The 26737-nt window shown below is 38.1% G+C and overlaps 2 protein-coding genes and 1 long non-coding RNA gene across 7 annotated transcripts; 2 read left to right on the plus strand and 1 right to left on the minus strand.

Annotated features, from left to right (window-relative positions):
• The first annotated feature begins 610 nt into the window (after positions 1 to 610).
• On the plus strand, positions 611 to 3237 carry LOC149206024 (disease resistance protein Roq1-like). Of its 2 annotated transcripts, XM_089395262.1 has the most exons (3): positions 611 to 1217; positions 1304 to 1941; positions 2070 to 3237. In XM_089395262.1, the coding sequence occupies exons 1-3, from the start codon at positions 1101 to 1103 to the stop codon at positions 3220 to 3222; spliced, it is 1908 nt and encodes a 635-aa protein (XP_089251388.1). In that variant the 5' UTR covers positions 611 to 1100; the 3' UTR covers positions 3223 to 3237. The 2 variants fall into 2 exon arrangements, with proteins under 2 accessions (XP_089251388.1, XP_089251389.1); XM_089395263.1 differs by having other exon boundaries at positions 611 to 1941.
• A 3876-nt stretch (positions 3238 to 7113) lies between these two features.
• On the plus strand, positions 7114 to 26461 carry LOC149206025 (uncharacterized). Of its 4 annotated transcripts, none has more exons than XM_089395264.1 (10): positions 7114 to 7966; positions 8060 to 8109; positions 20349 to 20407; positions 20842 to 21028; positions 21119 to 21530; positions 22280 to 22674; positions 25228 to 25337; positions 25514 to 25577; positions 25688 to 25829; positions 26109 to 26461. In XM_089395264.1, the coding sequence occupies exons 1-7, from the start codon at positions 7859 to 7861 to the stop codon at positions 25319 to 25321; spliced, it is 1305 nt and encodes a 434-aa protein (XP_089251390.1). In that variant the 5' UTR covers positions 7114 to 7858; the 3' UTR covers positions 25322 to 25337; positions 25514 to 25577; positions 25688 to 25829; positions 26109 to 26461. The 4 variants fall into 4 exon arrangements, with proteins under 4 accessions (XP_089251390.1, XP_089251392.1, XP_089251391.1 ...); XM_089395266.1 differs by having other exon boundaries at positions 22280 to 22587; XM_089395265.1 differs by lacking the exon at positions 25514 to 25577.
• Positions 24312 to 25234, minus strand: LOC149206026 (uncharacterized). Its single transcript, XR_016252520.1, has 2 exons — positions 24771 to 25234; positions 24312 to 24723 (listed from the first exon to the last, which is right to left on the minus strand). It is a non-coding gene; the product is annotated as an uncharacterized LOC149206026 (long non-coding RNA).
• Positions 26462 to 26737: the final 276 nt, after the last annotated feature.

Here is a 26737-nt window from a genome sequence, read left to right on the forward strand (position 1 = left end):
TTGGCAAAATATATATATGTGCTACTTTCTCTGCAAGTGCATAGCTTTGCTATTCATAACAATTGGTAATCCTTGAGAACAATTAAGCAGCATGTACTAACTACTATGTAACACTTATTTAAAATGTGCTTGAGAACAATTAAGCGGCATGTACTAACTACTATGTAACACTTATTTAAAATGTGTTTTTGAATGTATAAATAAACTCAACTTATGATGAACCATATTGAGTAATTCTTTGAAAAGCCTCTACCTTAAAATTTCTATGTGATTTATTCAAAATAGATTTGTTATAAATTCAACTTCAAAAAACCTTTGAAATATACAAATTCTTCTATGTAATTTATTGAAAAGAGATTTGTTATAAATTCAACTGTTTAAAACTTGTAAGTATACAAATTCTATAGATTAGGCCACTCAAATTTATAATTATAAAAAACTTTTACCAAATTTAAAATCAAATTCACTTTCAAACAATCAGGAAAAACACAGACGGTGACAAATGAGGGCGACCCGCACTTGCAATACAAATTCCCCCGCAGGAAAAACACAGACGGTGACAAATGAGGGCGACCCGCACTTGCAATACAAATTCCCCCGCTGCTTTACAGCTTTTACAGACGCGGGGGGTAAAGCATCTTCATCTTTTTCGTTTCTTTATGTTTATACGTGTTAAAATGTGGTTTGTTGAAATCTTTCGCGCTTGCTTCACCGAAAGATCTTCTCACATGTGTAATTATTCATCATGATTTTTTCGTTTCTTTATGTTTATACGTGTTAAAATTTGGTTGGATCTTTCTGGTTTGCTTCACCCAAAGATCTTATGATCATTCTTTGAATATGGACAGGAAAAGTGGGAGAAAATCATAGGAGATTTGTGTCTAAATCATAGACATGATTTTTGTTTGAATACGGAATTTAGACGTGGCAGAAAATCATTTTAATTTTATATTAAAAAGAATTTGAAAGTAAAGTAGGGAAAAATAAATGGGTGTTATCAAGGGGAATATATAAAGAACTTCGAAAAAATTGAAGGAGTCAATATTCTTTTGATTTTGAGAACAAAATTGATGAGACAATCTCAATTTTTTATTTGATATATGAAAGTGCGCGGTTGGTTGTACGTGTCAAAGTTGCAGAGGAGCGTACAGTATAATGCGTGTGGAGCCCCGAAACAAATTAACGCTCGTTTGATTTTGAGAAGAAATTTAGTACGAGTATCCAAAAGTATTGATGATGTTTATATAGATACGCTTGAATATTTTGGCCATTTTGAAACATCCTTAACTAAGGCCCTCCTTAGCAAATTTGTATCGATCTCATCAGTCCTCTGGAAACTCTTGAACTCAGGCCCTCCTTAGCGATTTGTATCGATCTCAGCGGCGGCTCCGTTTCTATTTTTCATACGACAATGGCTGCTTCCACCTCCGCTGCTGCTTCCACCTCCACCGCTGCTGATTCCAACAACAGTACCTGCTACGACGTCTTCATCAGCCACAGAGGGCCAGACTTGAAGAAGACATTCGCCAGTCATCTGTATCGCCGCCTCATTTCCTATGGACTGCGAGTTTTTCTGGACTACAAGGAACTCCAAGAGGGAGAAGACTTTCCTTGTCAAATAAAAGGCGCTATTAGTGCCGCGTCCCTCCACGTTGCAATTTTTTCTCCCACATATGCCGATTCACAATGGTGTCTGGACGAGCTGGTGCTCATGTTGGAGTCGGGGGCTCCAATTATTCCAGTGTTTCACCATGTAAAGCCCACTGAACTCCGGAGGACAGACGGCGAAGGAGTCTATGCTACATCTCTACGGAACCTAGAAAAGAAGAAGAGAAAGTCTGATTCTCAACCCCGTTACGACTCCAAAACTATTGAGAACTGGAGAAATGCTCTTTCACTGGTTGCAGACATAAGTGGGTTAGATCTCGAAGCGTTTAACGGGTGAGGACTTTGACTCTTCTCCCTCTTCCCATTTTATTTTGCATATAAAATCCACTATGAAAAAATGATACTTATGGTTTTATTAATTTTATAATTTAACTAATATATATGTGTGGGTGAATAACCAGCGATGAGGGTGAGCTCGTTGATAAGATCGTTGAAGTTGTCTTCAGAAAAGGTGTTAAAACACCGTTGACTGTGGCTAGATATCCCACTGGTTTGGCGGAGAAAGTACAAGATTTTGAAACGAAAGTATTGTTTCAGCAGCGGAGCGGAACCGTTCAGGCCGTCGGCATCACCGGGTCAGGTGGAGTGGGGAAGACAACCCTAGCTATTGAACTGTTCAACAGGAAGAGCTCAGAGTACGGTAAATCTTACTTTTTATTTGATGTAAGAGAAAATGCTAGAAAATCATTGCATTCCTTGCAGAGCCAACTTTTCAAGGGTTTGTTTCAACGGGAATTGCATGTAGACAACTGGCGTGCAGGTATTGAGGAACTCAAGAAGCGCCTATCGTCTTGTAGAGTTTTACTAGTCTTAGATGATGTAGATCACCAGGATCAAGTATCTGCACTTGTGCCCCGGCTGAAAGACCTACAACATGATAGCTTAATTTTGATCACATCCCGTGACAAGGATGTCCTTAGAAGGTCAGGAGTACAAGAGTCATCAATTTATAAGTTGACTGGCCTTAACACAGAACGCTCCAGAGAGCTCTTCTGCTCGCATGCTTTCTGCCAGCCCCATCCATTGCCGGGATTTGAATATCTGGTTAATCAATTTTTAAAGGCTTGCAATGGATTGCCTTTATCCTTAAAAGTCTTTGGGGGGCTTCTTTGTGGAAACACCGATAAATCTTACTGGAAAGATGAATTGGAGGAACTTAGAAAAACACTTCCCCATGAGATACAAAAGAGCCTTCAGATTAGTTACGATGCACTTAAAAGAGAAGAACAAGAGATTTTCCTTGACATTGCCTGCTTTTTCATAGGAGAAGACAGGGATACTGCCATAAGGGTATGGGATGGCTCAGGTTGGAATGGCAAGCGCGGGTTTCAAAGTCTAGTGAATAAATGCCTAATCGAAGTGTACATGGAGGACAATTATAAAAATCAGCATCGTATAATAATGCATGATCACCTCAGAGATATGGGGAGAGATCTTGCTAATAGATCAGGATTCCCTTGTCGTCTTTGGTGTGGGACAAAGCATATGGAGGATTTGTTGCAACAATCTTCTGTAAGTAGTCAATCTTTCAATCTTCTATATACCATTCAATAAAAATCTAGTCAATCTTTCAATATTCTATAGACCATTCAATAAAAATCCGGGTACAGTTTCTTACTTCGTCATTGATTTTGAAAAATGCACAGGAAGCAACCAGAGTGCGGGGAATTAGAATGTTTCATTGGGAACATTATGACGAGCGTTCAGACACAGATGAGGATGATGAGCGTGCATCCTTTTCACGCTACAAAATGAAAAACTTACAAATTCTTGATATTCAGGAGGAGGATGACTTACAATTTCTTCATATTCAGGAGGAGGAGGATGACTTACAAATTCTTGATATTCAGGAGGAGGAGGATGACTTACAAATTCTTGATATTCAGGAGGAGGAGGATGATGATCTCTTGAAATGCCTTTTGGAGAGGGTCGACTCACCAAAGCTATTATATCTTCGCTGGCGCAATTGTCCCTGCTCTTCCCTTCCTCCTTATATTCCAATGAAGAAGTTAAGGGTGTTAGATGTGGAGGGGTGTAAATTGAAAACATTGTGGAAAGAGGATTTGCAGGTAAATATAATTTTTTGTCAAGAATTAAAGGTTCGTATATTTGTTTGCCATTATTAATAGGGCGCCACAGAAATCAAATGAATCAGAAGAGTTATGTAGAGGACAACCATCTATTAGATTTATAATAATTGGAGCACATGAAGTATCTCCTTTAAACGGGATCATTTATGAAATTCAATTGTTAAATTTATACAAATTAATAAAATATTATAATATATATATATACTATTTAGATTCTTATTATATATATATAAACAACATTGAAGTCTATTTAAACGGGATCATTTATCAAATTCAATTGTTGGTGTAACAATCGACGAAATATCATATTGTTAGATTTTTGTACTTAATTATTTTGTTACACGCACAAATTTGTATATACTTATATTATAGATTCTTATTTTATTATATATATATAATATTGAACTCTATTTAAATGGATCATTTATGAAATTCAATTTTTGTACTTAATTATTTTGTTACACGTACAAATTTGTATTTTTTTTCAGCAGGAAAAATCAGAATATATTATATTGAGAAAATATAAGGGTCTTGGTTACATGAAGACACTTAGTCTTAATCTGAATATCAGAGTGGAAGGCGCATGGCCACAGCCAGAATCCGTAACTCACGTACAAATTTGTATATACTCATATTATAGATTCTTATTTTATTATATATATATAATATTGAACTCTATTTAAATGGATCATTTATGAAATTCAATTGTTGATCTAACAATTGATGAAATATTATATTGTTAGGTTTCCGACTCCTTCCGGAATTTATCGAGGCTAGAACACATCGACCTCTCTTATTGCCGTGCCTTGGAGAGGCTTCCCGACTCCTTCGGGAATTTATCGAGGCTACAACACATCGACCTCTCTGAATGCCGTGCCTTGGAGAGGCTTCCCGACTCCTTCGGGAATTTATCGAGCCTACAACACATCGACCTCTCTTATTGCCGTGCCTTGAAGAGGCTTCCCGACTCTTTCGGGAATTTATCGAGGCTACAACACATCGACCTCCATTATTGCAGTGCCTTGGAGAGGCTTCCCGACTCCTTCGGGAATTTATCGAGCCTAGAACACATCAACCTCTCTCAATGCAGTGCCTTGGAGAGGCTTCCCGACTCCTTCGGGAATTTATCGAGGCTAGAACACATCAACCTCTCTGAATGCAGTGCCTTGGAGAGGCTTCCCGACTCCTTCGGGAATTTATCGAGGCTAGAACACATCAACATCATCCTCTCTGGATGCAGTGCCTTGGAGAGGCTTCCCGACTCCTTCGGGAATTTATCGAGGCTAGAACACATCAACATCATCCTCTCTGGATGCAGTGCCTTGGAGAGGCTTCCCGACTCCTTCGGGAATTTATCGAGGCTACAACACATCAACCTCTGCTTTGCCTTGGAGAGGCTTCCCGACTCCTTCGGGAATTTATCGAGCCTAGAACACATCAACCTCTCTCAATGCAGTGCCTTGGAGAGGCTTCCCGACTCCTTCGGGAATTTATCGAGGCTAGAACACATCAACCTCTCTGAATGCAGTGCCTTGGAGAGGCTTCCCGACTCCTTCGGGAATTTATCGAGGCTACAACACATCAACCTCTCTCGATGCAGTGCCTTGGAGAGGCTTCCCGACTCCTTCGGGAATTTATCGAGGCTACAACACATCAACCTCTGCTTTGCCTTGAAGAGGCTTCCCGACTCCTTCGGGAATTTATCGAGGCTACAACACATCGACCTCCATTATTGCAGTGCCTTGGAGAGGCTTCCCGACTCCTTCGGGAATTTATCGAGCCTAGAACACATCAACCTCTCTCAATGCAGTGCCTTGGAGAGGCTTCCCGACTCCTTCGGGAATTTATCGAGGCTAGAACACATCAACCTCTCTGAATGCAGTGCCTTGGAGAGGCTTCCCGACTCCTTCGGGAATTTATCGAGGCTACAACACATCAACCTCTATTGTTGCAGTGCCTTGGAGAGACTTCCCGACTCCTTTGGGAATTTAATTAAGCTTGAATATCTTGACTTAAGCCGTTGCGATAAGTTAACCATCCCTGGTGGAACTTTTCGAGAGATTAACCCTGGAGACATGTATTATTTGCCCGAGTGTCGCATCGAAGTTTTTCCCCCGCAAATTGCTCATCAGCGGTCCCTACTGTTGTGGCTCATAAACTTAACAGAATGGCCAAGCGCCACTGGAGAGGCATGCCATTTGGAAGGATTGGTATTAAAAACGCCTTTCTTAGAAGCGTTGCCGCCTTCTTTCGGGAATAACCTAAAGAACTTGAAGTGTTTGAAGCTGCAAAGCTGCCGGCGTTTGAAACGTTTGCCGGATTCCTTTCTACTGTTGAATCAGTTGGTTGATTTTTGGGTCGAAGACTGTTCACCAGAATTGCATTTTAAAGCGGTTGAAGGGGAAAATGAAAACTTGACAGATTCGGGAGGAGAAAGAACATCGAGTAATTTGGAGAGGTTTTTGCCTCGGCTCCAACGTTTGACACTGCGCAACACACATATATCCGAGGTATCATTTCCTACTTGTGTTTTCCCCGACCTCCAATATCTTGACATCAGCAAATGTCCAGATCTGGTAGAGGTAACATTGCCAAATGGACTAAGATCACTGAATCTGTATGAATGTTCTGAATTGAGGAAAATAGGGGCACCATTTCCTACGGGTGCGTGTGCAAACCTCCAAGATCTTCACATCATGAAATGTAATGATCCAATGCCAAATGCATCATTCAATTATGCATCATTCCATTATGCATCATTTTATGATGCTCTAATGCAAAATGCATTATTCCATTATCCATCATTTAAAGCTCTGGCGCATGTCATGACACAGCGACATGGACTCGCAATAGAAGTGGAAATATCCAACTTTTCTAAATTGAGGAAAATAGGGGGATCGTTTTCTACTGGTGTTTGCCCCAATTTCCAGGATCTTAGCATCCATTATTGTGGAAATCTGGTGGAACTTGAAATATTGCCGACAGCAATCCAACATCTTAAAATCAGCAAATGTGAAAATCTGGTGGAACTTGAAATATTGCCGACAGTAATCCAACATCTTAAAATCAGGAAATGTGAGGAACTGGTGGAGTTTGATTGCCCCAACCTCCAACCTCTTGAGATCTGGCCGGTTGATTGGCAAGAACTGGTGGAGGTTGGAAAATTGCCAAATGCACTTCTAAAAATGCAATTGATCAATTGTCCTAAAATGAGGGAAATAGAACAGCTATGTGGTTTTACAAAACTTCGGACGCTGGACAAGTGCCTGCTTCGTCTCCAACACTTGGAACTGCACAACACAAATATCAGAGGTATCATTTCCTACGGGTGTTTGCCCCAACCTCCAACATCTTGACATCAGGGACTGTGAAGATCTGATTGAGGTTCGGACATTGCCAAATGCACTCATAAAACTGCAATTGGACAAGTGTCCTAAATTGAAGCTGATGAGCATAGCGGATTTGGCGCAGGTGATGCAGCTCCGAGAAATGCGCGTTCGTTTCTGCGATGGGTTAGAAGAAATGGTAGGCGTTGGATATTTGAAGTCCTTGGAGGTGATGCAGGTAACTGGCTGTATGAAGCTGAAAATCATACAGGGTTTGGAACAGCTGACACAGCTCCGAGAACTAGACTTTTCTTACTGCTTTGAATTAGAAGAGCTGCTAGGCGTTGGACATTTGAAGTCCTTGGAGGTGTTCAAGGCAACTATGTGTCAGAGGTTGAAGAGCATACGGGGTTTGGAGCAGCTGACACTGCTCCGTCTCCGAGAATTAGACGTTTCTTACTGCTCTGAGTTAGAAACTTTGAGTTAGAAGAGCTGCTAAGCGTTGGACATCTGAAGTCCTTGGAGGTGTTGTAGGTATCTGGATGTGGGAAACTGAAGAGCATGGTTTGGATTAACCGACTAAGCTCCGAAAACTAGACGTTTCTGAATGCTGAGTTAAAAGAGCTTCCAGACTTAAAACATTTGAAGTCCTTGAAGAAGTTGCAGACATTTAGCTGTAAGAAGTTGAAGCATTGAAGATCTTGGATGTGATGCGGGTGTCTGAATGTGTGAAGCTGAATATGTTATAGGGGTACTAGAAACCTTGTGATACCGATGAGAACCTTTTGGGTTCGATTCCAGGTTCTAGGAATGGCGAGAGCCCATGATACTTTTTATTTTATCCTCCGAAAACAACCTTCTGGCCATGGTTATCAGGAGAAGGTATAGTTTGCATTAATTTCAGTATTTGTTTTCAATGTAGGTTTTCAGGATTGTGTGCCGACTAACAAACTTTAAGCTTTATGCACCTTGCAGGCGAATGGAAGCTGCAGTTGGTCATTTGGACGGAGAAGAAGCATATTTTGGTAAAAGTTTTCTCTTTGGTCATGGCTCCATACATTTTATCTTGTTTTTATAATTTTTACCTTTCTATTTTCCAAGGTTATATGAATGTTTTATAAGGTTTTCTTGCCTTTATAATTTTTATTTTCCAAGGTTATATGAATATTTATAAATATCTGTTCGCTGGGGCACATGCTCATCATTCACTGATGGATGCTACTGTACTTAATTTAGTGCGTTTTTCTTTTATTCAACATTTTATTTATTTCATACATTAATTTCACTGATAAGTTTGTTAATTATGTTTATAAGCATTGAATTTTCAAAATTTCAATTTTATCACTAATTATTATGTTATTTAAATCAGTTTATATTGAATATATTAATTAAAGAAAATATCAATATTACACCTATGATATTGGTAAATTTGTTAATCATGTTTATAAGTATGTTTATGTGAGGCTTGAATTTTCAAAATTTTAATTTAATCACAAATTATTATGTTATTTAAATCAGTTTATATTAAATATATTAATTAAAGAAAATATTAATAATTATGTTATTTAAATCCGTTTATATTAAATATATTAATTAAAGAAAATATTAATATTACATATATGACATTGATAAGTTTGGTATGCACCATGATATATTATATTATATTAATATAATATATAATATAATATATTTAGCCTTGTAAACATTAAAATAATTTATTTTTTTCTATTATTTTATATAAGTTAAAATAATTTATTTATTTCTATTATTTTATATAAGTTAAAATAATTTCTTTCTTTCTATTATTTTATATAAGTTAAAATAATTTCTTTCTTTCTATTATTTTATATAAGTTTGGCATGCACCATGGTATATTATTTTAAGATTAATTTTTAAAATTTTCAATTTAATAATTTTTATTAGGATTAGGCTGATGGTATAGATTTAGTCTTTAAAAAATATGACAAAATATTTTTAATAATTACAAAATATTTTTTAATTAATAATTACAAAATATTTTTTAATAATCACATAGAGAAATAGTTAAAATTTATTTCTCATTTAAATTAATTTATCTCAAATTAATTAATTAAAGAAAATGTCTACAGACATATGATATTGATATTGATAAGCTTGATATGAACCATGGTATATTATATTATTTTATATAAGTTTGGCATCCACCATGGTATATTATTTTAAGATTGATTTTTCAAATTTTCAAAGGTTGATGTTATATTATATTATTTTATATAAGTTTGGCATCACCATAGTATATTATTTTAAGATTGATTTTTCAAATTTTCAATATAATAATTATTACTAGGTTGATGTTATAGATTTTGGTATATTAGGTTGATGGTATAGATTTTGGTATATTATTTTAAGATTGATTTTTTCAAATTTTCAATTTAATAATTATTATTAGGTTGATGGTATAGAATTAGTCTTTAAAAAATATGACAAAATATTTTTAATAATCACATGGACAAATAGTTATTTGTCATTTAAATCAAATTATCTTAAATTAATTAATTAAAGAAAATGTCCATATTAAATATATGATATTGATAATATTACACATATGATATTGATAAGCTTGATATAGACCACGGTATTGATAAGCTTAATATGTAACATGGTATTATAAGCTTGATATGGACCATGGTATCGATAAACTTGATATGTAACATGGTATTATAGCAAACACTATTTACAAGTTAAAAATCTTAAAAAATAAAATAAAATGTATACATTTAGTTAACTCATATGTTAAATTTTTCATATATAATACGAAAAATTAAAAAAAAAAATTATGCATTTGGTTAACTTTTATATATATATATATATATATATATATATATATATATATAATTAATTGTAATGATAATTTAAAATAAAATTATAATTTAGTTAGTTTTTATGAATTTTTTAATTTTGAAATTAAAAAAATGTATTATAATATAAGTGTTTTTAAATATTTATCAGTATTTACACTATTTGTATAATGTAATTTGTTTCTTATTAGTCCTTGCTTTTAGGCATGGACTATATTAATAGGAAGCCAAGAATATAGCATTATTTGAGCTGCTTTTATTCCCCCCTCATTAGCTACAAACAAAGTTTTGAGAGAGATGTTGATTTTTCATGTTATTTGGTTTTTCCCCAAAAAAAACGAAGCTAGAGGCCAAAAACCAAAGCTAATCCGAAGCGAGATGTTGATTTTTCATGTTATTTGGTTTTTCCCAAAAAAAAATGAAGCTAGAGGCCAAAAACCAAAGCTAATCCGAGACGAGATGTTGATTTTTCATGTTATTTGGTTTAGTCCCTGCAACCTAAACTAATGGCATTAAACTAATGTTAGCATTATATTAAACTAATGTTAGCATTATTGGAGGGCATTAAATGTCATCTCAGCATTTAGGAACACCCTAGTAGATACCAGCATTTAGGAACACCCTGGTATATACCAACATATTTAGGAACACCCTGTTATATACCAACATATTTAGGAACACCCTGTTATATACCAACATATAAGCATAGCAACACCCTGTTATATACCAACATATAAGCATAGCAGGGACCTGCTGCAACACGCGATTGCACCCCACATCTATATTGCATGCGAGTGCATGTTTGTCCAGTGGCAAAGGCAGGTTTCGGTGTGACGGTGAATCACAGGAAGGGCACACAGCCTGCAACAAAACACAGCTTGCAACAACCCTGAGGCACATTAAGGTCAGTTCACCGAATTGACATGGCGAATCGAGGTCAGTCACGGCTTTGTTGTTGTTGTTGGTGAGTTGCAAGTTTCTCTATTTGCAGCCTCCGTACAGCTTGCAACAACCCTGAGGCACATTAAGGTCAGTTCACCGAATTTACATGGCGAATCGACACAGTCACAGCGTTGTTGTTGGTGAGCTGTGAGTTTCCCTATTTGCAGCCTCCGTTGTAACTTCCGTCTGTCCAGGCAGAAGCGTAACTTGCATCTGTCCAGGCAGAAGAGGAGGTTTCTATCGCCTTTTGTACTGAAGACGTGTCTGGGAGCATGCTGAATTACATTTCAGAAGGCCACGGCTCCCCTTCCATATAGGCTTGGGTTTATTCAGTTAAGGATCACTTGATTTATGAGCTGCTTGATTTATGGTGCTGCCAGCCTTGCCATGCCTGCAACAATATTCCATAGGCAAACAATATTTCATAGGCGAATAAAGGAAGGAAATACTTACTAGCGCAGAAGGCCATGAGGTTGAACCGCCAGGCAAATCTTTAACGCTGCTCAATCCTTATGTCAAGGCGCAACTTCTTCCTCATTCATTGGGATTAGGCAGTATGCTCCTTTCGCTTCCTTGCTCTACTTATCCTCACTTTGCCTGGGTTTATTCAGTTAAGGATCACTTGATTTATGGAGCTGCTTGATTTATGGCGCTGCCAGCCTTGCCATGCCCGCAACAATATTCCATAGGCAACAATATTTCATAGCGAACAAAGAAAGGAAATACTTACTAGCGTAGAAGGCCATGAGGTTGAACCGCCAGGCAAATCTTTAAGGCTGCTCAATCCTTACAAGGCCATGAGGTTGAACCGCCAGGCAAATCTTTAAGGCTGCTCAATCCTTACGTCAAGGCGCAACTTCTTCCTCATTCATTGGGATTAGGCAGTATGCTCCTTTTGCTTCCTTGCTTTACTTATCCTCACTTTTCCTTTGTTCATCTGAGCGAAGCCTCACTTTGCCTTTGTTCATCTGAGCAAAGCGTGTATAGAGATCTTCTTTGTAGAGAGCATAATGGATTCAGGGTGGTATTTACTACTGTCTCCAATCCCTTCTGTCATTTTTTCACTTCTGTTTCTTGTCATGTAGCTTCGAACCTTAATGCATGTCTCTCTCTTTTCCCGTTAACTTGTTTCATTGAGGATCGATCCGAGCAGAAGCCCACCTCTGTTGCCTGACTAGCGTTCATAAGAGAACCTGGCGCATATATAATACGGTGTCTTCGTTCTACATCTTTCTATATTAGGCAAAATACATAAGCAAGGTTTGGTAGCATTCAGTAGCAAGGTCTGGTTCTCTCTATCACGTCTACTAGAGACGAGACGAATGACTGGTTCCTGGGATTCTGAAAACGAGACGAATGAATAGTTCCGGTCCCTGTATAACAAGATAACTCACAAGGGTGATCAGGTACCGACCTGCAAGCACATTCATGCCGTTCAAGGAAGCTCGGAGAAAAGTACCGCCCTCATCAGTTTTCTCATTATTTTCATGTTCAACAATACCAATAGCATGGTCTCCCCAGTACTCATTTTCTTCATATTCTTCTTGAGGATGTCTCTTCCTTTGAATGAGCAGGGGTTCCTTTAAACCTGTATTTGAATTCTCCATCCCATTCGCTTCAGGCAAGTGTTCGAATGAGCTAAACAAGCTTTCCTTTAAACCTGTATTTGAATTCTCCATCCCATTCGCTTCAGGCAAGTGTTCGAATGAGCTAAACAAGCTTTCTGTTGGCTGCAGGCTTCTTCCTGCCACCAGTCGATTATAATGTTGCAGCCATTGTTGTTGCTCATCAATGGAGACAAAGAGGGACCTTCCTGAAGCAAATCTCTGCACATCCCTGCCACAAAACAAAGCAAAAATAAGTGTGCATCCAGAATGTATGAAAGCAATTAAATCTAGCCATATTAGGCACATAATGATACATTACCTTGCAGTGGCTCCAACGTTCAGACCTACCGATGAAGCTACCAAACCAGAACCCAACTGCACACTATCAAAATCCTTAGCGTGCGCACAACTTTAACAGAACGTATCAATGTGCATAGAAATGGCTTATTCATGGTGGCTCCGTTGTTCGACAAATTCATAGTGGCTTGTTGTTCTGCCCCCGAGCGTAATGATTTGAATGCCCGCCCCTTCCTCAACTTGCCTGGCTTCCTGATTCTGATTGTGACATCAACATGTGTAATACATGCAGGTGGGTCCATAGTCGTTGGGTGCACGTGGGTCCTCCGAATGGTCGCCATGGGTGCCCAGTCATATTTATTTCTCTCTTGGGCGTGGTTTAAGCCCTGCATGCTACGTTATGGAGGAGGCGAGGCATGTGGCCCTCATGGGAGGGCCCACATGGTCCATGGACGTCTTTTTATTTTTATTTTTTTAAAGCACTTTACAGACCTTCCTCACGACACTGTAATAGTGTCGCTGGTTTGCATTTTCGTATCATCCTTTGCCTGGTCATGGGGACCACTGGGATGGCTGATTCCCAGCGAAACCTTTCCCCTGGAAACAAGGTCTGCTGGACAGAGTGTGACCGTCTGCGTGAATCTCCTGTTCACTTTTGTGATTGCACAGGCCTTCTTGTCAATGCTTTGCCATTTCAAATACGGGATCTTTTTGTTCTTTGCCAGCTGGGTGTTGGTTATGTCCGTATTTGTGTTGTTTCTCCTTCCGGAGACGAAGAATATCCCAATTGAAGAGATGATGGACAGAGTCTGGAAGAAACATTGGCTGTGGAAGAGATTTGTCACAGATGCCGACCTCATTGACGACGATGACGAAGATGTTTATTCCAAGAAAGAAAATGGTAAAGGCGATGCCAAAGCCTACGATAATTCCCAGTTGTGATCTTTCTCCATCCCATTTCATCAATTGTGATGTTTCTCCATCCCATTTCATCACAGCGAGAATCACAGATCCATCCACCCATACCACACAGTTAACCGTCAGGTCACCTCTGGCGCAGCATCATAGGCTGTTGGTGTACATGCACCTAGATTAGCTCCAGTTGTTGCAACTGCAGAATTAGCCCCCATGAGAATGGGAGGACCTGAGTATGCATGTAGAGAAGAAAAGGATTCCTTTGAAGAAGCCATATGATGTGAAGCTCCTGAATCGATGATCCATTCTTGTGGTGCAGAATGAAGAGCAATCAAAGCATGCCCGTTACCTCTTGGATCTGGTTCTTTTTCTCCAGACTTCTTCTTAGCATTCTCAGGAATGTGGTCTCTAAGATTGTGTTGTTGGAGTGTCTGCGCCATAAGATATATAGTCTTATTCATGCATGTAGATTCAGGATGAAAACCACGGTGGCAATAATTGCACATTGATTGCCCTTTCGTTCCTTTCCTTTCCTTTGAGCCAGATGATCCATCAGGGGGTTTGGGATGTCCTCCCTTTCTTGGATCAGGATCCTTCTTCCCTTTTCCTTTCTGATGGTCTTTGGAATTTGCCTTTCCTTTTGCATGCACAGTAAGTGCATGCGCTTTGGAATTTTTAAGTGTGCCCATTTTGATGAGCTTATCTTGCTCATGCATCAAAGACTGAATAAAAGAATCCAGTGAGGGCATCTTCCAATCTGCACCAGTTGCAGATCTGACTGTGTGGAATGTAGAGACGAATACTGCATACTCTGGACCAAGTTTTGATAAAATGGAAAGAATCAACTGATTTTCTTGCTTGGATTTGTCGATCCCGCATCCTTTCAGCTGAACCAACAAGGCTTTATACCTTGTGAAAAAATCTTGAATGTTCTCAAAGTTTCTCGGATCTAATGAGTTTAACTCATTTTCGAGAATGTGACCTTGCATTTCATCCTGTTTTCCAAACAATCCTTCCAATTTTTTCCATACTTCATTTGGAGTTGAACATGATTCAACATGAAATAGCAGTTCCGGAGAAATAGATAAACATAGGATGTCGAAGGCCTCGTCCATGCGATTGAAATATCTTGTTTTCTCCATTGTCGATGTTGGTTCAACTTCCGTTTCCATGGTTATTCGAAATAAGCCTCTACTTTTGAGGTGAAGTTGAATCTTTGGCTTCCATTCGAAATAATTATATGGAGTGAGAATTGCCGATTGTGGAAACTCCAATTTAGACTCCATTCTTTGTTGTTGCTTCAATCTTCTGAACCTGCAAATAAAATTGCTTGTGCACTGATTACAAATCCCTATGCTCTGATACCATGTAAGATTTTTGAGATATACAGATCTAGATCTGCAAAACAATGAACAAGCTTGCAAGAGAAGGAAGGAAGCGAGCAAGAATTGAGAAAAGAATGAAATTGATTCTACAATATTAGTTTTAGAATAAATACATAAAAGCAACTAAGTTAAGCTTAGTTGTACATGCAATAACTAAAGCTAACTAAAGCTAAGTGTGCTTTATCTTATGTTAATGTGTACATGTGCCACATGCAAGCAATAAGTTAACTGGAGCTAATCTAAGTTAACTGGAGCTAATCTAGGTGCATGTACACCAACACACTGGAGCTAATCTAGGTGCATGTACACCAACAACTGGAGCTAATCTAGGTGCATGTACACCAACATAGGCGCGTAACAAAATTTTAATTACCGATTATTACTCGCAAGATTAATGTAAAGCAAGTAGTTACAGTCTCACACTCCACGTATCACATGTATTGTATCTTTTTGATGATTTCATCTTTCTTTAAATTTTTCTTAAAATGTTAGGAGCAGTCGATACTTAGACTACTGCTGGACTTAAATTCCTACCAGTGAAGTTATAAAATCTGGACATAGTTTTTTCCTCTTTCCTGTTCCAATGGAAATTGTATGAAATGTTTTCTCTATTGGGTAATTAATGTATTGAAATGAACTCATTAGCGTTTTACAGAAGGGAATTTCACTAAACTCCCTAATTCATATACATTAATAAAAACTTAATGTATATGAATTAAAACGACGCAGAATCTTATTTTTCACAGTTGTCATATCTTGAAATGAAAATAACAGTCACACAGCAAGTTGTTCGAATCTCCAACTGCACGTGAGGGCCTTACTTGATCTGACTCCTTATTACATTTATTACACATCTTAATGACTTTATTACATGAGCCTTATTGCCCAGTTATGTGATCAATAAGTTAACAATGGTCATTACTATCTATCAGGACCAAATCCCATTGGAGCTTCTTGGACACTCTAGGAAGGTCCCTCTCTGTCTCCATTGATGAGCAACAACAACAGTTGCAACATTATAATCGACTGGTGGCAGGAAGAAGCCTGCAGCCATCTGCTGTCACTGTTTCTGCTGGTTTTCCAATTATTGGCTTACCCAATTCAAATGATTATGTAGTGCCAACCGCAGGAAATGGCACTGGAATGATGTGTGGACTTGGCAGAGGAATGGCATTGCCAAGGCCAGGATTTATAACTACAATTTCTGATGGGCACAATGTTGTTACCATTTAGCTGTAACTTAAGCAGATAATACCTTTAAAGTTAAAGTGGAATCTGTAAGTGCTGCTCTCTTTGATATCTCTAGAACTTGCCTTCCATTTCTGTAGGTTGAAGTTTAATATTGTAGGCAGACTTGTGATAATTCATAATTTTTTTTTGTGTATGCTTGGGTTTACAGACCAGTCAAGAGCAGCGGCAGATTCTTATGCAAGAGCTTCCACTTCAGGCCAGCCAGAATAATGGTCAGACTGCCTCTTCATTCAATGGCGTGAACACTGCCTACTCTAATCAGATGGTTTCTTCAACAAATCAGAGTTTTTCTGGTCAACATCATCTTCAGAAGCCTCAGCAGCAGCAAGGGCATAGTAACCAGCAGTATCCTCAACTTCAAAGTCAAAACCATAATCAAGCCTATGTGCATGTAGTTTGTCAACTGCATCAGCAGCACCACCAACAGTATCAACAGCAGCAACAGCAACAGAACCGGTATCTTCAATCACAACAGCAATTTCCTGCAAGCAGTTCTCAGTTATCTCCATTGACACAGTCACAGCCATATCCATTTTCAACTACGTATTAAGCACTGCTCCTCGAATATTTATCATGTTATAGATTATAATTAATGCCCCATCTTGCATATGTGAAGCTATCTGAAATGCATTTCTATTTGTTGCATGTATATGAATGGATCCCGGATATGAAGTACTGCAATCGACTGTAGTGCAGGGAATAGGCCACAAAGCCAAAATCAATATCTATCTACTACTACATAAACAACCTCTTGTACTCCAGTCAATGTTTGGCATTGACAAGGAAAGGCATGTACAAATTTATATAAACAAAGTCAAGGATTCACTGAATATCTTAGACATATTATAAGACTAGACCAAGGCAGGAGATATATTTGCCAAAATGAAGTCGGTGTGGAAGACAAGGATTCTATGGGTATTGATTAGCCGATAATAGAATAGAAGCTAAATTAGAACAAATCTTGGCTGTGTGAGAATAATGCAGAAATGGTTAGTTATGAGTGGTTGAACTGAATTAGTTTTAGGTGGTTAAACAGAATTAGTTATGAGTGGTTAGGAATTAGTTTGTGTTTTAACCTATATAAGTGTGATGTAATTGAGCAAAGTGATTAATGAAGTTTGTGTCGTATTTGTTTTAATTTGGTATCAGAGCTCAGGGTTTGAGCTGGGGTGAGAGCGCAGGTGAGAAAGGCCGAGTGGTGTGCTGCCAAGACCCCTGTCAAGAACTCGGGTAGCAGTTGTTGTTGTGCGTATCAAGAACCGTCGTGTGCAGATTCTTGCCATCCGAGAACTGTTGCAGCCATCTGTTGTGCTGTGCGTTTGCATGCTGCCAGAACGCAGAACCGTTGAGAAGCAAGGTGTCGTTGCTCGTGAGCCATCAAGAAAGGCTGCGTGGAGCCAGTTTTTATGGCCGTCTTGTTGAAATAAGACCCTTCTCCTTTGTTTCGGTGCATTTTTTGTTGAGTCGAGTTTTTTGTGGAGTCAAGTTTTGCTAAACTTGAAAGTCTGCGCATCTTGTTCATATTCTTACCGTGGTCATATTCTTTTTCAGTCGGCCCGGTTTTCTTTGTTTTGTTGCAAAAATCGTGTAAGTGGGTCTTGTTCAAGAGAGTGCTGTTAGTGAGCACCGTTTGTGACCGGTGATAAAGCTAATTGATATGTCTATTATTTTAGACAATGATCTTTTTAATGATCATTTTCTCATGAACCCATTTGGGATTAGCAGTGTTTTTGAGTCCATTGACAAAGAGTTACATGTTGTTGAAGATCATGTCCCTGAAGAAATCACTCATGTTGTTGAGGATCACGCTGTTGAAGAAATCACTGAGATTAAAACTTCCAAAGATGACTGCATTTTGGTGACTCCTTCGTTGGTTCCTCATGGAAAGTGGGGAGAACATGAATTAAATTACCTCGTTCGAGATCTTGCATTGCCTCTCAATCCAAAAGAGGTTGTTGACGTTAAGTATGTAAGCAAGGAGCAAAGGAATTTCATAAGGAAACCCAAAAAGGTGAAGATGAAACTGCACCAGCAATGGAAAAGGAACAAGCATGGACCTTTTAATAAGAAGGCAAAAATGAAATGTTTTGTTGTAAGCCTAGCTGAGACTTAGACCAGCAGGCAAGTTACAGTTTAAGTCGTCATGATTAAGAATATAGTTTCTTGTATATCGTGCTATAGTATATATTTGTTATATAGTTGGAATTAAGGGGGAGTGGTAGAAAGGTATTAATTCCAACTACCCTCTGTTAATGCAGTAGCTAGATCAATCTAGAGAATACAGCAGATGTTCAAAGTACTAGATCAATCTAGAGAATACAACAGATGTTCAAAGTACAAGTTCTAGAAGTCAGTTAGGTATGGTAGAAAATCCATTTCTCCATTAAGGGAGGATGTGAGAATAATGCAGAAATGGTTAGTTATGAGTGGTTGAACTGAATTAGTTTTAGGTGGTTAAACAGAATTAGTTATGAGTGGTTAGGAATTAGTTTGTGTTTTAACCTATATAAGTGTGATGTAATTGAGCAAAGTGATTAATAAAGTTGTGTGTGAGTTTTCTGTTCTAATTTTAAGTGGCTGCTGGTAATTTCCAAATAACTCAAAAGAGAAATATTTGTTTGATACCATAGAACTGCAGGCTTGAGATTCAAAAAAATTCAAAAATTTATGTGTTTTACACAAGTCAGGCTGTGATTATGTGGCGAAACATAACTGATTTGACCCAACTTCTACAACATTCAGTAGCCATATTTTATCAACGAGTTACTGAAATGCATAATTTCATGAATGGTCCAGTCTCTGTATTTAATGGGAATTAGGTTCCTATGTGGGTATTGAAAAAACACAGATGAAAATTATCTGAACTCTGACATCAGTCTGAAAACCATTCCAATCAAAATGCAGAATGCTACAACTGGAAGTTACCCTTCTAAGTCCAACAAAAGTTGGCAAATGTTTTCTTGCAAACAAAATATTAAACTGCAATGTAAAGAAAACTGTAAAGTTTAAACATTCTGCGATCCTTATTCAAAACCATTATTTTGTAAAGCAGATGCTATCTACCACATATGCTTTTGAACAGTGCTCCCATCCTAATACATATGCAGTAAGGAAATGCTTGTTCAGATCTACGCTGCAAGTGTAGTATACATTGCCCTTCTCTTTTAATCTCATTCAACTTTTTTTCACCCCTTACTTTTCCTGTTAACTTTAAAACTTACCTTCTAAACATTGGCTTTTTACTTCTTTTCATTTAATTTCTATTTGGTTACCCATCCACTTTATTTTCTTTTCTACTTTATTACTCAACCTCTTATTTTTAGGTTGCAAAAATAAGCCTTTCTTTTTCTGTAACTTGAACGTTTTTTTAAAACAGATTTCTAATCTTTAGCCGACCCTTTAACCCTCATATTCACACTTTTACCTATGAAACCCATAAATCTAAGCTGATATTTCCATTTATTTGATTGTACCTGTTCCTCTGCATATTTTGATATCTTTAACTGTACTGTATCGACACACAAGTTTATTCCTGTTTTTATGATGATGGATGATGGGTTACACCTGAAACATCAGTGTTCATGATTACACTGTTTCTTCCTTGAAATCTGTTCATGTTATACTGCATAGTATAGATGTGAAGTACACCTGATAAATATCAAATGTAGCCTATATTATTACAGGGATGGTGGATTAAATGTGGAGCAATACTCAGCTAATGTACCACATAACTGTCAAATACAACCTTTGTTATTAGAATGACTGTAGTTCAGATGGGAACTTGGACAGTAATTTTTGCACATTGCAGTCATCTCTCGATTTTTATAAGATCTTATTTCAAAAGTTCCATGGACACTTTCTTGTGCTGAGATATGTCTTTATATGAAGGTTTTTCATGTTAGCATTTCAAACCTCTGTAAGAAGGATTTTGGCTTTGGCGTATTGTTTTTTGATAAATATGGAGTCTCTTTATTCTTTGTAAGACTAATTTCTCCATATTTTAATATTGACTTTCCATTTTGTTTTCCAGTACTGGATTCTTCTTTGCAGTTAAGGAGGTTAAAACAGTGCATTTCTCAGCCGGAACAGGTAAGGCACAGCTATGTAATTGAACATAATAAAGGAAGCCAATATTGATATTAATTTCCTAATTGATTCAAGAGAGGAAGCTTCTTGTGATTATGTATGTCATGGCATCCTTTATTCATGTACGATGGCATACATTTCTAGTTTTGGCTTATCAATATCCACTTTTACATTATTTAGGCAACATGAGTTTTTTCTCAGTGGAAGTTTCCAATGGCAAGGCCATCTGAGTTGCAAATACTATATATTCTGGAGTCTGTCTATGCTTCATCATTATCGAAGTAGTTCCTAGGATTATCTGACAATGCTTTTTTGGGTTGTGCTTGATGATCTGCTTTGTCTATCTCAAAATTCAAGGTTTAAGATGCTTTAAATATTGCAGGCAGTGGGGATCTTTGATAAGTATTCACATGTACACTTCATTGTGTTTCATGCAGGAATCTGGTGTTACATTGATATTGTCCTTCGTTTTGGAGTTTGCATATCCTTTGCTGGGATAGGAGCATCTTTAGGGATACAGCCTATGTCAGCTGGACTTACTCTGTTGCAGGGGACGAACAGTGTGCAGTTGGGTTCTGGTTTGGTAGCTTCATCGGTAGGTCTGAACGTTGGAGCCACTGCAAGGTAATGTATCATTATGTGCCTAATATGGCTAGATTTAATTGCTTTCATACATTCTGGATGCACACTTATTTTTGCTTTGTTTTGTGGCAGGGATGTGCAGAGATTTGCTTCAGGAAGGTCCCTCTCTGTCTCCATTGATGAGCAACAACAACGGTTGCAACATTATAATCGACTGGTGGCAGGAAGAAGCCTGCAGCCATCTGCTGTCACTGTTTCTGCTGGTTTTCCAATTATTGGCTTACCCAATTCAAATGATTGTGCAGTGCCAACCGCAGGAAATGGCACTGGAATGATGTGTGGACTTGGCAGAGGAATGGCATTGCCAAGGCCAGGATTTCCAGGATTAGGATCAGCAGGAATTCCTGGGATGGTTTCTTCAGGAATTAGTAACATGCTTTCTTCTAATGGTCTTGGGTTGCCTGTCAGTGGTCCAGCTCCTTCTGGAACCATGCATGTTCCAGGAAGTATGATTCGGAGGCCAAGAGATGTGCAGATGTTGCAGGTAACCTCCTATATTTCACCAGTCTTTCCTTGACAAAAAAATCTTTATAATGTTTTCTCAGCCCTGTAACGTATTGTCTACCATCATGAGCATGCTGGAGGATAATGCTACTGTAATTTTAATGGAGACTAGGTACTTGAGTTCCTTGCTCAGCTGTTATGTGGTAATCTTTCTGTATTTCCCAGAAGAAACAAAATAATGATTATTGCAGTTCTGAACTTGAAGCCATGGAAAGATAAATAGAGAGGAAATTTAGACAAATGTAAGTTGAGACACTAGGAAGGAATTCCGTTTGAAACTTTGATGTTATAAAGGGTTAGAAACTTTTCTGTAGGCTTCCTTTATATTCTGTGATGTCTGACACGTATTGCTGCTTCCTGATGAAAAATCTGAGTAATGTACAATAAAAAGAGTGATGATATTTTCTTGGATAGTCATGGTAATCAACAGTTTGCAGGGATTTTTTTTGCCTAGGAATGAAAGCATTCCATCTATGATGCTTTATCCTTTTGCTTAGTGTTCCTTAAATCAGTTCCCACTACATAACTACAATTTCTGATGGGCACAATGTTGTTACCATTTAGCTGTAACTTAAGCAGATAATACCTTTAAAGTTAAAGTGGAATCTGTAAGTGCTGCTCTCTTTGATATCTCTAGAACTTGCCTTCCATTTCTGTAGGTTGAAGTTTAATATTGTAGGCAGACTTGTGATAATTCACAATTGTTTTTGTGTATGCTTGGGTTTACAGACCAGTCAAGAGCAGCGGCAGATGCTTATGCAAGAGCTTCCACTTCAGGCCAGCCAGAATAATGGTCAGACAGCCTCTTCATTCAATGGCGTGAACACTACCTACTCTAATCAGATGGTTTCTTCAACAAATCAGAGTTTTTCTGGTCAACATCATCTTCAGAAGCCTCAGCAGAAGCAAGGGCATAGTAACCAGCAGTATCCTCAACCTCAAAGTCAAAACCATAATCAAGCCTATGTGCATGTAGTTCGCCAACTGCATCAGCAGCACCACCAACAGCATCAACAGCAGCAACAGCAACAGAACCGGTATCTTCAATCACAACAGCAATTTGCTGCAAGCAGTTCTCAGTTATCTCCATTGACACAGTCACAGCCATATCCATTTTCAACTACGTATTAAGCATTGCTCCTCGAATATTTATCATGTTATAGATTATAATTTATGCCCCATCTTGCATATGTGAAGCTATCTTAAATGCATTTCTATTTGTTGCATGTATATGAATGGATCCCAGACCTGAAGTACTGCAATCGACTGTAGTGCAGGGAATAGGCCACAAAGCCAAAATCAATATCTATCTACTACTACATAAACAACCTCTTGTACTCCAGTCAATGTTTTGGCATTGACAAGGAAAGGCATGTACAAATTTATATAAACAAAGTCAAGGATTCACTGAATATCTTAGACATATTATAAGACTAGACCAAGGCAGGAGATATATTTGCCAAAATGAATTTGGTGTGGAAGACAAGGATTCTATGGGTATTGATTAGCCGATAATAGAATAGAAGCTAAATTAGAACAAATCTTGGCTGCTGGTAATTTCCAAACAACTCAAAAGAGAAATATTTGTTTGATACCATAGAACTGCAGGCTTGAGATTAAAAAAAATTCAAAAATTTATGTGTTTGACACAAGTCAGGCTGTGATTATGTGGCGAAACATAACTGATTTGACCCAACTTCTACAACATTCAGTAGCCATATTTTATCAATGAGTTACTGAAATGCATAATTTCATGAATGGTCCAGTCTCTGTATTTAATGGGAATTAGGTTCCTATGTGGGTATTGAAAAAACACAGATGAAAATTCTCTGAACTCTGACATCAGTCTTCAGACCATTCCAATCAAAATGCAGAATGCTACAACTGGAAGTTACCCTTCTAAGTCCAACAAAAGTTGGCAAATGTTTTCTTGCAAACAAAATATTAAACTGCAATGTAAAGAGAACTGTAAAGTTTAAACATTCTGCGATCCTTATTCAAAACCATTATTTTATTTCCGCTAATTCATTCCCAAAAAGAGATTCAATTTCAAACAAATCAACAAATTCTGAGATGGATCAAAACTTGGTAATTATAGTTCTAGCAAGAAACTCAAACAAGGTTTCTGTTTAGGCTGTGGCGTAGTGCCAAGTTGGAGTGTACCGAGGTTCAAAACTACATGTGCACATGTGCTAGCCATGTTCATAGAGAAGAAAACAATATGATAGCTGAACTAACACCAGATGCAAGTCCCACTACATTGACAGCCCATGGGTGCAGTGTAATCAATGGACAAAAACCATATAAATGTCATGGGTGATTTTGATAAATTAGATACCCATATCATCTATTTCATAAAAACGTAAAGTCTAAAAGAAAGTATATTTATCTATCTAAAGGTGAAGTTAATTTTCCTTTATTACCAAGACACAGTGTCATTACAATTTACAACAAAAGATATTGACCCTTAAGCATGCACAACAACCTAGCTTAGCCTGTATACAGCCAGCTGCAAGAACAGTGTTACTCAGTAGCATGCACAAGGACCTAGATTAGCTTATATATGGCCAGCAGGAAGAATGTTGCTGTCATTATTGAGGATGGAGCTCTAGAATTGTGTTATGCAAATTCTCCACTTTATTAGACCACAAGCCCATGCCTCCATCTATCTACAAAAGAATACTAGTGTATGCAAATTCTCCACTTTATTAGACCACTAAAACATGTAAGAATATAAATTGGCACTTCAGCAGTGTGGTGCTTCACCTGTAAATCCACCTTTTCAGCTGAGAAGATTCTTCTTGATCAACACTTAAATCCTCTTCTTTCAGATTGCGGTCTGCATAAACTTTTAGCGGATGACATAGTGTATTCAATCCTGAAATCTTCTGCAGGCATGGGATATTTGGCCTCAGAATACACCACAGTTGGTCGTCTTACAGAGGAAAGTGATGTGTATGCTTTTGGAATCATACTGCTACAGCTTCTCACTGGAGAAACAACGATAAACTCTTCTTCAATAAGGCCTCTTGTACATTCTGGGAGGCCGGATGAATTCATTGATATAACTCTCGGAAAGGAGTACTCAAAAGAAGAGGCTCTTAATTTAGCACGCATTGCATTGGATTGCACCACCCACCCCTACCCAGTGGTCTTGCTCAACCAGAGCTTGCCTTACTCTCATCACTTGGTAATATATACTGAGTAAGCTCTTGCTTGCCTTACTCTCATCACTTGGTAATATATACTGAGTAAGCTCTTGCACCTGTTTTAGCCACGTGGGTATCCCCAAAGCCTTAACTCCCAGGAGATTGACCGCACTGTGGCAAAAAAGATTGAGAAGTTTATGTTTTTAAAGATGGGGTTATATATTCTCGAAGTTTCCTTCACATGTCGTTACGACTGTACAATTCCTTTGAGATAACCTCTTGGGTAGCAAAACTTTGTCTTCAGTTGGAGATTTAAACTATGCAAAGTTCCAGGTTGATATGAAAATGTGTATAGATTATACAGCAAGTTTTCCCAAGATGTCCTCTGGCATGTTGCATATTCCTATCAAACTCTTCTGGATGCATATTAGCGGTTACTTCTGAGAGACTTGTAGATTATATTGGTGGCAGAAAGGGGGAGTATGGCATATTTTTCATAGGTTAATAGTTGCAGACATATTATTGCAGGGCAAGAGGATTACAACAGGCTCAGGCCCCTGAGTTACAGAGGTGCAGATGTCTTCCTCCTGGCTTTCTCCTTGATCAGCAAGGCCAGTTATGAAAACATTTTCAAAAAGGTAATTGCTTACCATAGCTTTGTGTTTCATCTTTTTTTTTTTTGAAGTAGATTATATTGGACATGGTTCTTGAAAGGAGAAATGTCTGCTTTAGGTTTGCATTTTTTTGAACTTTTGAAAATGATCCTCAAGATTTTTTCCTGTTTGCTTTGTGGTTCTTGTTTCTTATGTGTCAGTGGATTCCAGAATTGAGACACTATGCACCATCTGTGCCTATCATTTTGGTGGGGACAAAATTAGGTGGGGATAGGCTCATCCCCAATTAACTATCTTTAGTTGGACTGTTTTCTTAAATCGAGTTCTAATTTGTTTCCTGGTTTTCTCTGAAAATTCATTTTCTATGGCTACAGATTTACGAGAAGACAAACAGTTTTTTGCTGATCATCCTGGAGCAGCCCCAATCTCGACAGCTCAAGTGCTCCTAGATTTGCATGTATTCATTTAAAATACAACACACAAATTCAAAATATTAGCGAACTGAAAGCTTAAAAGGTAAGCTTTTACAACACAGAAATTCAAAATGTTAGCCAACTAATGCTTGTGTTCATTGACATTGTAAAATACATTTTACTGCTTTTATCTAAGCTTTCATAGTTTCTGTGAATTTTTTTTCATAGTTTTAAAATTATATATTATTAAAAAAAGGGATGGAAAGTGTTATCCTACAAGCTGATGGGGAAGATGACCAGGGAGCAAAAGAATAAGTCTAAATAAAAACTTGCTATAACCAGTCTCCTTGGTATAAAGACATAGCCCATTTGCTCATTGCAGGCCTTTGCCCACAAGGGCTTTACAAATCCCAGAGAATCTCTTTGAAGCTCCAGGCTGCTACTTATTGCGCTGTAGGGACTGAGCGCGCTGTAGGGACTGAGCTTCACTGGTATTGCCATGATGACTTTCCCATGTTGTATGCCATTAGACATCCAATTTTCCAGGCACCATATATTCCTGGAGAGCATCCGCGGGTGTGCAAGCTGTTATAATTCCTGGAGAGCATCCGTGGGTGTGCAAGCTGTTATAATTCCTGGAGAGCATCCGCGGGTGTGCAAGCTGTTATAATTTCATCCAGTACAAGTGCAATCTAGTGCCATGGGCTCTACCCAATACATTGAAGGTTTTATTTATACATGTTTTGCTTTGAGTCGCATTTAACTCCTTTGCATATATTTTGATTTGTTTTTACATAACTCCGGGTGAAAAGAAAGCTCTCTGTGCACTCCTACTGGCTCCGTCGTGCCAGGGCAGAAAAGAATCCTACCCCACTCAACGCAGGGACTTGCTGCCTCGCAGCTTCCCTTGTTTCTCTATCTTACACATTTGTCGGCCTACAAAATTTTTAGTTTGCTCGTCTCTCTATCTTACACATTTGTCGGCCTACAAAATTTTTAGTTTGCTCGTCT

The sequence above is a fragment of the Pinus tabuliformis genome, chromosome 1_2 (assembly GCF_031772625.1).
Source record: "Pinus tabuliformis cultivar Carrire ecotype Pingquan chromosome 1_2, CPIR1, whole genome shotgun sequence".
NCBI lineage: Eukaryota > Viridiplantae > Streptophyta > Pinopsida > Pinales > Pinaceae > Pinus > Pinus tabuliformis.

Excerpts from the sequence above, each read along its gene's own strand:
- LOC149206024 (XM_089395262.1), top strand. The coding sequence starts at position 1,101 with ATGAAAGTGCGCGGTTGGTTGTACGTGTCAAAGTTGCAGAGGAGCGTA. Across the intron at positions 1,218-1,303 it reads TGAGAAGAAATTTAGTACGA|CAAATTTGTATCGATCTCAT; the intron begins GTATCCAAAAGT and ends GGCCCTCCTTAG. Across the intron at positions 1,942-2,069 it reads GATCTCGAAGCGTTTAACGG|CGATGAGGGTGAGCTCGTTG; the intron begins GTGAGGACTTTG and ends GTGAATAACCAG.
- LOC149206025 (XM_089395264.1), top strand. The coding sequence starts at position 7,859 with ATGAGAACCTTTTGGGTTCGATTCCAGGTTCTAGGAATGGCGAGAGCC. Across the intron at positions 21,029-21,118 it reads AACGTTGGAGCCACTGCAAG|GGATGTGCAGAGATTTGCTT; the intron begins GTAATGTATCAT and ends GTTTTGTGGCAG. Across the intron at positions 21,531-22,279 it reads GAGATGTGCAGATGTTGCAG|ACCAGTCAAGAGCAGCGGCA; the intron begins GTAACCTCCTAT and ends TTGGGTTTACAG.